General features: G+C 47.4%; 1 protein-coding gene across 3 annotated transcripts in view; it reads left to right on the plus strand.

Annotated features, from left to right (window-relative positions):
- Window positions 1–13,115, plus strand: part of KRIT1 (KRIT1 ankyrin repeat containing) — a 60,093-nt gene that overhangs the window by 46,210 nt on the left and 768 nt on the right. For all 3 annotated transcript variants that reach the window (XM_077268199.1, XM_077268201.1, XM_077268200.1), the window contains 10 exons: window positions 375–618; window positions 2,718–2,833; window positions 5,428–5,571; window positions 5,876–6,032; window positions 6,598–6,705; window positions 7,088–7,244; window positions 8,181–8,332; window positions 11,378–11,544; window positions 11,750–11,837; window positions 12,095–12,301. In XM_077268199.1, the coding sequence (XP_077124314.1) occupies window positions 375–618; window positions 2,718–2,833; window positions 5,428–5,571; window positions 5,876–6,032; window positions 6,598–6,705; window positions 7,088–7,244; window positions 8,181–8,332; window positions 11,378–11,544; window positions 11,750–11,837; window positions 12,095–12,301 (1,540 nt within the window). The remainder of the gene's footprint in view (window positions 1–374; window positions 619–2,717; window positions 2,834–5,427; window positions 5,572–5,875; window positions 6,033–6,597; window positions 6,706–7,087; window positions 7,245–8,180; window positions 8,333–11,377; window positions 11,545–11,749; window positions 11,838–12,094; window positions 12,302–13,115) is intronic.

Here is a 13,115-nt window from a genome sequence, read left to right on the forward strand (position 1 = left end):
AGCAGAATAGTGAGTGCAGCTCTGGGGTATAATACAGGATGTAACTCAGGATCAGTAATGTAATGTATGTACACAGTGACTGCACCAGCAGAATAGTGAGTGCAGCTCTAGAGTATAATACAGGATGTAACTCAGGATCAGTAATGTAATGTATGTACACAGTGACTGCACCAGCAGAATAGTGAGTGCAGCTCTGGGGTATAATACAGGATGTAACTCAGGATCAGTAATGTAATGTATGTACACAGTGACTGCACCAGCAGAATAGTGAGTGGAGCTGTGGAGTATAATACATGATGTAGAATAATTGCAGTTTAAAAACTATGGTTGTAAATAATAATAATATTCCCCTTCTCACTTTTTTCTTTATGCAGGTGGCTGGATGAACAACACACAAAATCACACGCCATTTCTGCTCTATTCCGTCCGTCTCCTCTAGAACGGATAAAGACCAATGTGACAAATCCAGCGTATTCCACAGAGTCCGGGAAATCTGAAGACTCGCTTCACATGGGATACACTGCCCTGGAAATCAAGAGCAAAATGATGGCTCTGGAGAAAGCAGACGTGTGCATTCTCAACCCTTTGTTTGGATCCGATCTGCAGTACACTAACAGGGTATGTATGCCGGGGCTCCGAATTGGACTGTTCCCCATAAGTGAAGTTTAACGTAGACGTTATTGCAGAGATCCCTTAAGCCTGTTTTAATTTTTTAGGTTTGCAGCTCATTTGCTGTCAAAAGAAATTACCATCTTGGGTATGCTGGCCCTATGCAGAACTACCATATTTTCCAGGCTATAAGACACATCTAGCTTTTAGAGGAGGAAAACAGAAAAAAAATTGAAGTACAACATGTGGTCATAATTCTCTGTTATGTGGGGGGATCTGCTGCTGACACTGTTACAGGAGTAAGCAGCAGATTCTGTACTGATTCCCCATCCTGGTATATGCATGGCCCCCTCATCCCCATCCTGTTATATACTGTACATGGCCCCCTCATCTCCATCCTGATATACATGCCCCCCTCATCCCCATCCTGGTATATACATGGCCCCCTCATCCCCATCCAGGTATATACGGTACATGGTCCCCTCATCTCCATCCTGGTATATACGGTACATGGTCTCCTCATCCCCATCCTGGTATATACGGTACATGGCCCCCTCATCTCCATCCTGGTATATACATGGCCCCCTCATCCCCATCCTGGTATATACGGTACATGGTCTCCTCATCTCCATCCTGGCATATACGGTACATGGCCCCCTCATCTCCATCCTGGTATATACATGGCCCCCTCATCTCCATCCTGGTACATACATGGCCCTCTCATCCCCATCCAGGTGTATACGGTACATGGCCCCCTCATCTCCATCCTGGTATATACATGGCCCCCTCATCCCCATCCTGGTATATACATGGCCCCCTCATCTCCATCCTGGTACATACATGGCCCTCTCATCCCCATCCAGGTATATACGGTACATGGCCCCCTCATCTCCATCCTGGTACATACATGGCCCCCTCATCCCCATCCAGGTATATACGGTACATGGCCCCCTCATCTCCATCCTGGTATCTACATGGCCCCCTTATCCCCATCCTGGTATATACATGGCCCCTCTCATCCCCATCCTGGTATATACATGGCCCCTCTCATCCCCATCCTGGTATATACGGTACATGGCCCCCTCATCCCCATCCTGGTATACATGGCCTCCTCCTCATCCCTATCCTGGTACACATGGCCCCCTCATCCCCATCCCTGGTACACATGGCCCCCTCAACCCCATCCTGGTATATATGGCCCCCTCATCCCTATGCTTTTATATATGGCTCCCCCATCCATATCCTGGTACACATGGCCCCTCTCATCCCTATCCCCGGTATACATGGTCCCCTCATCACCATCCTGGTATACATGGTCCCCATCCTGGTATACATGGCCTCCCCACGCCTGGGATTGTGGAGCAGTGAATATTCATCTTCTGTAATAGCAGGCACAGTGTTAGCCACAGCCTTCGGCTTCCTGCAGCTGCTGGGCGATCACGTGTGCCCGCTATTAAAGGGAATGAATATTCACTGCTCCCCATGCCCATGCTCCATGCCCCGGCTTCAGTGCATAGAGGTGGGAGGGACAATGGTCGTGGGGAGCAGTGAATATTCATTTTCTTTAACAGCGGGCACAGTGTTAGCTGCAGCAGCCGACTCCTGCCTCCTGTGACCCGATCCTCCACCCCTGCTGCCTCCCCTCCCCCCCACATACCTTCACATTCACAGCAGGTACATCCGGACTATAAGACGCACCCCTCCATTTTCCTCCAACATTTTGGAGGAAACAAGTGCGTCTTATAGCCCGAAAACACGGCATGTGTCGCTATGGTTACTGATTATATACGGATTACCATGCAGTCATATCTAACATCGGTCTGTAGAAGAGGAAGAAGGCAAGGAGTAACACATGACTGCAGAATCAGACGACACAGGATTTGTTTTGTAGTCTGTAACCATAGAAACACATAGTTCTGCACCGGAGCTGTGTACACAATGCTGGTTGTTTTCTTTTATTTTTTGATGCACCTGACCAATGGTTGCAAATGAGTCTTAAAGGGTATGCAGATTTTAGGCATGCTGGTAATTGTAGTTCTATTAAGGAGGGAGAGCTGTATGTTATGATATATATATAATTTTTTTTTTTTAATTCCCTGTATCGGCAGGTTGATAAAGTGGTGATTAACCCTTACTTTGGGCTCGGTGCGCCGGACTACTCCAAAATCCAGATCCCGAAGAGAGACAAGTGGCAGAGGAGCATGAGCTGCGTCATGGAAGACAAGTACGATGCCCTGACCTCTCGTGTGACTCCATAGACTTCACTGACATAATCCGCCAGCGAAAGGTGGATCTTTATGTAGGATCCATCATTATGGGGGAGAACAGGAATTGCCAATACTGATTCATTGTAACAAACACTCAGCTGAGGATAGGACAGGTTTTGTAGGGGATTTCTGCATTTTCCCTTCTTCTTTTTTTTTTTTTTTTTTTTTTTACTTTCCGCATTCCAAAAGTCATGTATATATAAAAAAAAATTTTTGCGGGACGAGTTGTACGTTTTGAACGGTTAATTTTACCATATAATGGGCTGAGAAATGTCAAGAAAAAAGTGTGGAGCATTGATGAAAAAAATACAATTCAAACATTATTTTTTGGGTTTTGTTTTTAGTGTAAAAATGATTTAGTACCATCATTCTCCCGGTCAGTTTGATTCCGACAATACAAAACCCATATAGCTTATTATTATTATTATTATTATTATTATCATTTCCATTAAAACAACTCAGAAGTTTATTTCAAAAACTAAAATTAGTTTGTGTCGCCGTTTTCTGAGGCCCAAAACATTTTCTTAATTTTCAGTTGATGAGTGTCGTTTTTTTGGGTAGCATATTGGGTTATGAACACTTTTACTTGCCTTTTATTAACCCCTTTCTGACCTCGGACGGGATAGTACATCCGAGGTCAGAAGCCCCGCTTTGATGCGGGCTCCAGCGGTGAGCCCGCATCAAAGCCGGGACATGTCAGCTGTTTTGAACAGCTGACATGTGCCCGCAATAGGCGCAGCAGAATCGCGATCTGCCCGCGCCTATTAACTAGTTAAATGCCGCTGTCAAACGCAGACAGCGGCATTTAACTACCGCATTCCACCCGGAAATGACGGCATCGCCGACCCCCGTCACATGATCGGAGGTCGTCGATGCTTCTGAATGGTAACCATAGAGGTCCTTGAGACCTCTATGGTTACTGATGCCGGCAGCTGTGAGTGCCACCCTGTGGTCGGCGCTCACAGCACACCTGCATTTCTGCTACATAGCAGCGAACAGCAGATCGCTGCTATGTAGCAGAGGCGATCGTGCTGTGCCTGCTTCTAGCCTCCCATGGAGGCTATTGAAGCATGGCAAAAGTGAAAAAAATTAAAAAAATATAAAAGTTTAAATCACCCCCCTTTCGCCCCAATCAAAATAAATCAATAAAAAAAAAATCAAACCTACACATATTTGGTATCGCCGCGTTCAGAATCGCCCGATCTATCAATAAAAAAAAAAGCATTAACCTGATCGCTTAACATCGTAGCGAGAAAAAAATTTGAAACGCCAGAATTACGTTTTTTTTGGTCGCCGCAACATTGCATTAAAATGCAATAACGGGCGATCAAAAAAACATATCTGCACCAAAATGCTATCATTAAAAACGCCAGCTCAGCACGCAAAAAATAAGCCCTCAACCGACCCCAGATCATGAAAAATGGAGACGCTACGAGTATCTAAAAATGGCGCAATTTTTTTTTTTAGCAAAGTTTGTTGTTTTTTTTTCACCACTTAGGTAAAAAATAACCTAGTCATGTTAGGTGTCTATGAACTCGTAGCGACCTGGAGAATCATAATGCCAGGTCAGTTTTAGCATTTAGTGAACTTAGAAAAAAAGCCAAGCAAAAAACAAGTGTGGGATTGCACTTTTTTTGCAATTTCACCGCACTTGGAATTTTTTTCCCGTTTTCTAGTACACAACATGGTAAAACCAATGATGTCGTTCAAAAGTACAACTCGTCCCGCAAAAAATAAGCCCTCACATGGCCAAATTGACGGGAAAATAAAAAAGTTATGGCTCTGGGAAGGAGGGGAGCAAAAAACGAAAAATCCCAAGGTCATGAATGGGTTAATCACTGACATTTTTAAGGTTTTTTTTTTCTTCTTTTTTTTTACCAGCCTTTTTTCATGCAGGTTAAGTAATTTTATAGTTTGATGGATCAGACTTGTATTTCTTTTTTTTCTTTGCTTTAAACGAGGATATGTGTAGTTGTTTTTTTTGTTTGTTTTTTTTTTCATTATATATTTTCAATAATTTCATCAGGAAATGACCTGCTGTTGTTTAAATTGGGTTAAAAATATTTGTAACAATTTTGTGGCAAATTTTAATAATTTTTTTAAATATCAATTTTTCTTTAAAAAAAATGAGAAATTTTTCACATTGCACATGGGGCTATTTAAGGCTCCTTTCAGGATATACACACATGCATTAGCCGCAATTAACAGACTCTGACTCTGTTTTTTTTTTATTGAAGCATTTAATGAGCGTGTGATTGGAAGGGGAGGAGGTTGGCCGTGAAGTCGCCTATTGTGATTGGTGGATCCTATGTTATCCGTTGTTGTTTTTTTTTGCCTCTGCTGATAAGGAAACTGCTGAAAACTGTTTCCGAATAGACAGGAAGTAGGAGTTTTAAAAAAGTGTAAAGAAAAAAAAAAGTCCTAGTGGTCAGAGTGAAAATTGCAAGATTACAAAGTTTATTTTTTATTGTAATATGTGTTTAAAAAAAAAAAGCATGGATCACGCAAACCTTTTCACCACTGAAAGACAATTCCTGGTTTTGTTCACTAGGGAGCGCCAGTGGGTGGACGACTTCCCATTGCACCGCAGCGCCTGCGAAGGGGACAGCGCCTTGCTGAGCAAATTACTAGATGAAGGATTTTCCGTCAACCAGCTGGACAACGACCAGTGGGCACCCATTCATTATGCCTGCTGGTGAGCAACTTACACGGATTATTTTTTCCGCAAACTTTTGATACCCCCAACAACTAAATGGGTGATGTACAGGCTTCCAAAAACAGCGCCACACCTGACCACAGGTTGTTTGTGGTATTGCAGCTCTGATCTTTTTCCTTCAATGGTGCTGACATGCAATACCAGGCATCACCTGTACATGGATGTGGCGCTCTTTCTGGCAGAAGAAAGCAACTCTGTTTTTATAATGTCATATACCTTGTTAAGGTCATGGGTTACTCCACTTGTAGTCAATGACTAATTCTCCGTCTTCTTTCTTGACAAGGTATGGGAAGGTGGAGGCGACCAGCATGCTACTGGACAGCGGAAAATGCAACCCAAACCTGCTGAACGGACAGCTCAGCTCACCGCTTCACTTTGCAGCCGGAGGCGGCCATGCCGATATAGTCCAGATCCTCCTCAATCACCCAGAGACGGACCGGGTAATGGGATAGGAGAGGGGGGAATAACCAAAAAATTTTGATTGACCAATCAGAAAACCCCTTTAAATTTGGGATTTTTGGTGACCAGTTATTAGGAATTTCCCCCCCCCCCGATGATCAGCGCCATAACGGTCATGCCTCGCAGTCACGCCGGAGATTGACAGCAGCAGTGATTGGAGCTAGCTCTGATCGCTGCTGTTAGAAGCAGGTGTTGCCTGTATAATACAGCCTGCACCTGTTGTATATGGCGCGGGCTCCGCTTCTGAGCCTGCTCCATACATCCCCTGCAATTCTTCACTCTTCCTTTATCCATCTTCCTTACCGACATAGCAGTGGCCTAAAATACTCTGTGCTGCTGTGAGCTTTCTAGTTATGCCTGACTTAGCTTTTATCTCGCCTGCACATCGGTCTAAACCTATAGAAATATGGGCTATAATGGTAAATGTATCAAGTGGGAGAACTAAAACCCCAATTACTTCTTAATAACGAAAATCTATGCGCCAATGGTGCTTGTCAGCCCGGATTACACAGATTTTAGAGTGAATATTTTATTTTTTTTTTTCAGCATATAACGGACCAACAAGGACGGTCGCCCTTGGACATATGTGAAGAAAACAAGCAGAGTAAATGGGAGGAGACGACCGAGCTGCTGAAGAATTCTCTTAATAAACCTGTAGGTTTGAAAGAGATAAAAAAAAAGAAGAAAATTAGCAGAATGTTTAAACGTTTGGTTTTTTTTGTCAACTTGGCTGCTGAACCAAGATTTCGGGGACTTCAATGTACGGCCGCAGCTCGCTGTGTACAGAGTTATACATTGGAGCGAATGAGAACTCTGTCTTCAGAGAGCTCCCCCTGGTGGTGGCTGCAGATAGCTGCACTTTCATCATCTGATATATACAAGTATATTAAATCTTTGGAGTTTTATTCCGGAGATTGTGGAGCAGACGCTGATCCACTGTTGCACGCTGATCCACTGTTGCGCACTGATTACATATGCAGCATTTTTAGGTCTCGTTCATATTGTGTTTTTGTTTTTTTGTTTTTCCTTACATCAGTATGAAAAGGTTCGGATCTATCGCATGGACAGCTCGTACCGCTCCGTGGAGTTGAAGCACGGAAATAACACCACGGTGCAGCAGATCATGGAGGGGATGCGCCTGTCCCAGGAGACTCAGCAGTTTTTTGCTATTTGGATCTGCTCAGAGAATATCAGTAAGAACATTGTAGACGTGTCAGAAAGCTCATCATGACAGCGGGTTATCCTGTTTTGGAAAAACTTTGTCTCAAGGCTGCAGTTTTGTGAAAACAAGAAACATTTTTTTTTTAAAAACCCTCATCTTTACTCGCCATCACCAGCTGATTGTCCACCGCTGCTCCCAGTGTCTATTGTCTGACTTCACGTCAACAGCGCTGCAGCCAATCAATGGCTCTGCACAAATTGACAGCTCGAGCTGCTCAGCCGTTGAGCTCACTGTGGGTTTTGTTTTTTTGTTGTGTTTTTTTATATATATTTTAATGGCTTAAAAAAAAAATCAGAATTTTGGTAAAAAAAAAAAAAATTGGTCTGCGTCGCCATTTTCTGAGATTTGTAACCTTTTTTTTAATTTTTACATCGTGAGGATTTATTTTGTGCAGGTTGAATCAAACCATTTATCCATTTATTTTACACTTTCGTATTACTTTTCTATTAATAAAATTTTTTTTATATATATATATATTAAAACCTAAATGCTTGTATTTGCGGCCAAAAGTCATTTTTGCATTTGGGTTTCATAAAACATTTTCACCATTTGACTTCTGTAGCATCTAATGTCTGTGTTGCAGGCTGCAGAATGAGTTAACTGAGAATCCATCAGTAAGATCGTTATGGTGGTCTGAAAGGAGGGAAAGTCTGTGACTCTTTTACCTGTCATTTTCTACACTCCCATCTGTTGAATTATGACCACAGACAACATCAAATTTGAATGTGCCGGGAAAAGAAGCCGAACAGTGCAGCATTTTTAATGAAACCTGATTGCAAAAATGATTTGTAGCCCCAAATACATGTATTAAGAAATAAAAAAAATAATTGACTGCGATAATCGATTTGACTACTGGTTTAATATGAAAAATCTCTCTAATTTGTACTGTCTCGTGTTCTTATTTTAGGCCTGCAGCTGAAGCCATTCCACAAGCCCTTACAGCACATCAGAGACTGGGCCGAAATAGTAAATGAACTCACCAACCTGGACCCCCAGAGAGAGACCCCGCAGCTCTTTCTCCGCAGGGATGTAAAGCTACCGCTAGACGTAGAGAAAAATGTAAGTGAGCAAAGGTGCTTTCACTGTACGTAGCCAAGACACGCACTGGCTTTCTGTATGTGTGAGCATGGTTGGCAGGACTCGCAGGCTTTCCGTATGTGTGAGCATGGTTGGCAGGACTCGCAGGCTTTCTGTATGTGTGGGCATGGTTGGCAGGACTCGCAGGCTTTCTGTATGTGTGAGCATGGTTGGCAGGACTCGCAGGCTTTCTGTATGTGTGAGCATGGTTGGCAGGACTCACAGGCTTTCTGTATGTGTGAACATGGTTGGCAGGACTCACAGGCTTTCTGTATGTGTGAGCATGGTTGGCAGGACTCACAGGCTTTCTGTATGTGTGAGCATGGTTGGCAGGACTCGCAGGCTTTCTGTATGTGTTAGTGTGGTTGGCAGGACTCGCAGGCTTTCCGTATGTGTGAGCATGGTTGGCAGGACTCGCAGGCTTTCTGTATGTGTTAGTGTGGTTGGCAGGAGTCGCAGGCTTTCTGTATGTGTGAGCATGGTTGGCAGGACTCACAAGCTTTCTGTATGTGTGAGTGGAGTAGGCAGGACTCGCAGGCTTTCTGTATTTATGAGCGTGGTTGGCAGGACTCGCAGGCTTTTTGTATGTGTGGGTGGAATAGGCAGGACTCGCAGGCTTTCTGTATTTATGAGTGTGGTTGGCAGGACTCGCAGGCTTTCTGTATGTGTGAGCATGGTTGGCAGGACTTGCAGGCTTTCTGTATGTGTGAGCATGGTTGGCAGGACTCGCAGGCTTTCTGTATGTGTGAGCATGGTTGGCAGGACTCGCAGGCTTTCTGTATTTATGAGTGTGGTTGGCAGGACTCGCAGGCTTTCTGTATGTGTGAGCATGGTTGGCAGGACTCGCAGGCTTTCTGTATGTGTGAGCATGGTTGGCAGGACTCGCAGGCTTTCTGTATGTGTTAGTGTGGTTGGCAGGAGTCGCAGGCTTTCTGTATGTGTGAGCATGATTGGCAGGACTCACAAGCTTTCTGTATGTGTGAGTGGAGTAGGCAGGACTCGCAGGCTTTCTGTATTTATGAGCGTGGTTGGCAGGACTCGCAGGCTTTCTGTATGTGTGAGCATGGTTGGCAGGACTTGCAGGCTTTCTGTATGTGTGAGCATGGTTGGCAGGACTCGCAGGCTTTCTGTATGTGTTAGTGTGGTTGGCAGGACTCGCAGGCTTTCCGTATGTGTGAGCATGGTTGGCAGGACTCGCAGGCTTTCTGTATGTGTTAGTGTGGTTGGCAGGAGTCGCAGGCTTTCTGTATGTGTGAGCATGGTTGGCAGGACTCACAAGCTTTCTGTATGTGTGAGTGGAGTAGGCAGGACTCGCAGGCTTTCTGTATTTATGAGCGTGGTTGGCAGGACTCGCAGGCTTTTTGTATGTGTGGGTGGAATAGGCAGGACTCGCAGGCTTTCTGTATTTATGAGTGTGGTTGGCAGGACTCGCAGGCTTTCTGTATGTGTGAGCATGGTTGGCAGGACTCACAAGCTTTCTGTATGTGTGAGTGGAGTAGGCAGGACTCACAGGCTTTCTGTATGTGTGGGCGTGGTTGGCAGGACTCGCAGGCTTTCTGTATTTATGAGCGTGGTTGGCAGGACTCGCAGGCTTTTTGTATGTGTGGGTGGAATAGGCAGGACTCGCAGGCTTTCTGTATTTATGAGTGTGGTTGGCAGGACTCGCAGGCTTTCTGTATGTGTGAGCATGGTTGGCAGGACTTGCAGGCTTTCTGTATGTGTGAGCATGGTTGGCAGGACTCACAGGCTTTCTGTATGTGTGAGCATGGTTGGCAGGACTCGCAGGCTTTCTGTATGTGTGAGCATGGTTGGCAGGACTCGCAGGCTTTCCGTATGTGTGAGCATGGTTGGCAGGACTCGCAGGCTTTCTGTATGTGTTAGTGTGGTTGGCAGGACTCGCAGGCTTTCTGTATGTGTGAGCATGGTTGGCAGGACTCGCAGGCTTTCTGTATGTGTTAGTGTGGTTGGCAGGACTCGCAGGCTTTCTGTATGTGTGAGCATGGTTGGCAGGACTCACAAGCTTTCTGTATGTGTGAGTGGAGTAGGCAGGACTCACAGGCTTTCTGTATGTGTGGGCGTGGTTGGCAGGACTCGCAGGCTTTCTGTATGTGTGGGTGGAATAGGCTGGACTCGCAGGCTTTCTGTATTTATGAGCGTGGTTGGCAGGACTCGCAGGCTTTCTGTATGTGTGGGCGTGGTTGGCAGGACTCGCAGGCTTTCTGTATGTGTGAGCATGGTTGCCAGGACTCGCAGGCTTTCTGTGTGTGCGGGCGTGGTTGGCAGGACTCACAGGCTTTCTGTATGTGTGGGCGTGGTTGGCAGGACTCGCAGGCTTTCTGTATGTGTGGGTGGAATAGGCTGGACTCGCAGGCTTTCTGTATTTATGAGCGTGGTTGGCAGGACTCGCAGGCTTTCTGTATGTGTGGGCGTGGTTGGCAGGACTCGCAGGCTTTCTGTATGTGTGGGTGGAATAGGCTGGACTCGCAGGCTTTCTGTATTTATGAGCGTGGTTGGCAGGACTCGCAGGCTTTCTGTATGTGTGGGCGTGGTTGGCAGGACTCGCAGGCTTTCTGTATGTGTGAGCATGGTTGCCAGGACTCGCAGGCTTTCTGTGTGTGCGGGCGTGGTTGGCAGGACTCACAGGCTTTCTGTATGTGTGGGCGTGGTTGGCAGGACTCGCAGGCTTTCTGTATGTGTGGGTGGAATAGGCTGGACTCGCAGGCTTTCTGTATTTATGAGCGTGGTTGGCAGGACTCGCAGGCTTTCTGTATGTGTGGGCGTGGTTGGCAGGACTCGCAGGCTTTCTGTATGTGTGAGCATGGTTGCCAGGACTCGCAGGCTTTCTGTGTGTGCGGGCGTGGTTGGCAGGACTCACAGGCTTTCTGTATGTGTGGGCGTGGTTGGCAGGACTCACAGGCTTTCTGTATGTGTGGGCGTGGTTGGCAGGACTCACAGGCTTTCTGTATGTGTGGGCGTGGTTGGCAGGACTCACAGGCTTTCTCAGGTGTTTCTATATTGTCTCTACAGATTGAGGATCCTCTGTCTATTCTGATCCTTTTCGACGAAGCGCGATACAACCTCCTGAAAGGTTTCTATCCAGCGGCAGACGTGAAGCTGATCACACTGGCCAGCCTCCTCCTGCAGATCGTATACGGCAACTACGAGAGCAAGAAGCACAAGCAAGGGTTCATGAAGTGAGTCAGCTCCAGCCACCTCCACAGCGGCATGCACAGTTCTGCCGGTTGCTGCTCACTCGTAAGGACCCTGCATCTTGCTGCGTTCCACCGCTGCTGTATAGAGCTTGGTCGCAGGTGTAGTGGGGGGGTGGTCTTGATGCAATGCATTATGGGATATCAGAATTATAGATCTATCATATTTTATGTTTTATTTTTTTTCCAGTGAAGAAAATTTAAAATCTATTGTGCCAATCACTAAGGTGAAGAGTAAAGCCCCTCACTGGACCAACCGCATCCTCCATGAGTACAAGGTGAGGCTGCATCCGGCCGTTAGTCATAGGAAACCGCCCGGGGCTTGTACGTTTCATAGCCCGTCCTATGCGGACATTACCAACAGGCGGAGTTCCGATATATATATATAGACCAAGGTGAAGAGCCGATAGCAAGGAACTCTAGGGAAACCGCTGGCCCCTCCATGTTTATTTGAATAGCCGCATGTAATACTACATTTCCCCTGTAGTGGTCGCTGTGGTCATCCTGTGCATTGTTTCCGTTATGTCTACTGCAGAGTCTGAGTACCAGTGAAGGGGTGAGCAAGGAAATGCACCATCTACAGCGCATGTTCCTGCAGAACTGCTGGGATATTCCCACCTACGGAGCCGCGTTCTTCACGGGACAGATCTTCACAAAGGCGACTTCCAGCAGTCACAAGGTCATCCGGGTGTATGTGGGTGTGAATAATAAAGGGCTGCACCTCCTCAATCTGGAGACAAAGGTAAAGTGTGATGGAAAGTGAAGGTGTTGGGGCCAGTTACCATGGACCACAACAAAATCTAGAAGGGTTTTCCCAACAATAGAGCCAAGCACACATTGCCCCTTAATACATACTGGCCCCACCTTTTCCGCCATGGCTGTGTCCCGGGCCCGCCATTTCCGCCGCGGCTGTGCCCCGGCCCCGCCTTTCCGGCTGTGCCCCGGCCCCGCCTTTTCCGGCTGTGCCCCGGCCCCGCCTTTTCCGGCTGTGCCCCGGCCCCGCCTTTTCCGGCTGTGCCCCGGCCCCGCCTTTTCCGGCTGTGCCCCGGCCCCGCCTTTTCCGGCTGTGCCCCGGCCCCGCCGCCGCGGCTGTGCCCCGGCCCCGCCTTGTCCGTTGTGGCTGTGCCCCGGCCCCGCCTTGCCCGCCGCGGCTGTGCCCCGGCCCCGCCTTGTCCGTTGTGGCTGTGCCCCGGCCCCGCCTTGTCCGCCGCGGCTGTGCCCTGGCCCCGCCGCGGCGGCTGTGCCCCGGCTCCGCCTTGTCCGTTGTGGCTGTGCCCCGGCCCCGCCTTGTCCGCCGCGGCTGTGCCCCGGCCCCGCCTTGTCCGCCGCGGCTGTGCCCCGGCCCCGCCTTGTCCGCCGCGGCTGTGCCCCGGCCCCGCCTTGTCCGCCGTGGCTGTGCCCCGGCCCCGCCTTGTCCGCCGTGGCTGTGCCCCGGCCCCGCCTTGTCCGTTGTGGCTGTGCTGGCCCTGCCTCTTGTCCTTATCAGATGGCGTAATAAAAGAATTTCCTTTATTTTATAATGTCTGGTTTATTTCTTTTTTTCTTTTTTTTTCTTT

The sequence above is a fragment of the Ranitomeya variabilis genome, chromosome 6 (assembly GCF_051348905.1).
Source record: "Ranitomeya variabilis isolate aRanVar5 chromosome 6, aRanVar5.hap1, whole genome shotgun sequence".
NCBI classification, from domain to species: domain Eukaryota; kingdom Metazoa; phylum Chordata; class Amphibia; order Anura; family Dendrobatidae; genus Ranitomeya; species Ranitomeya variabilis.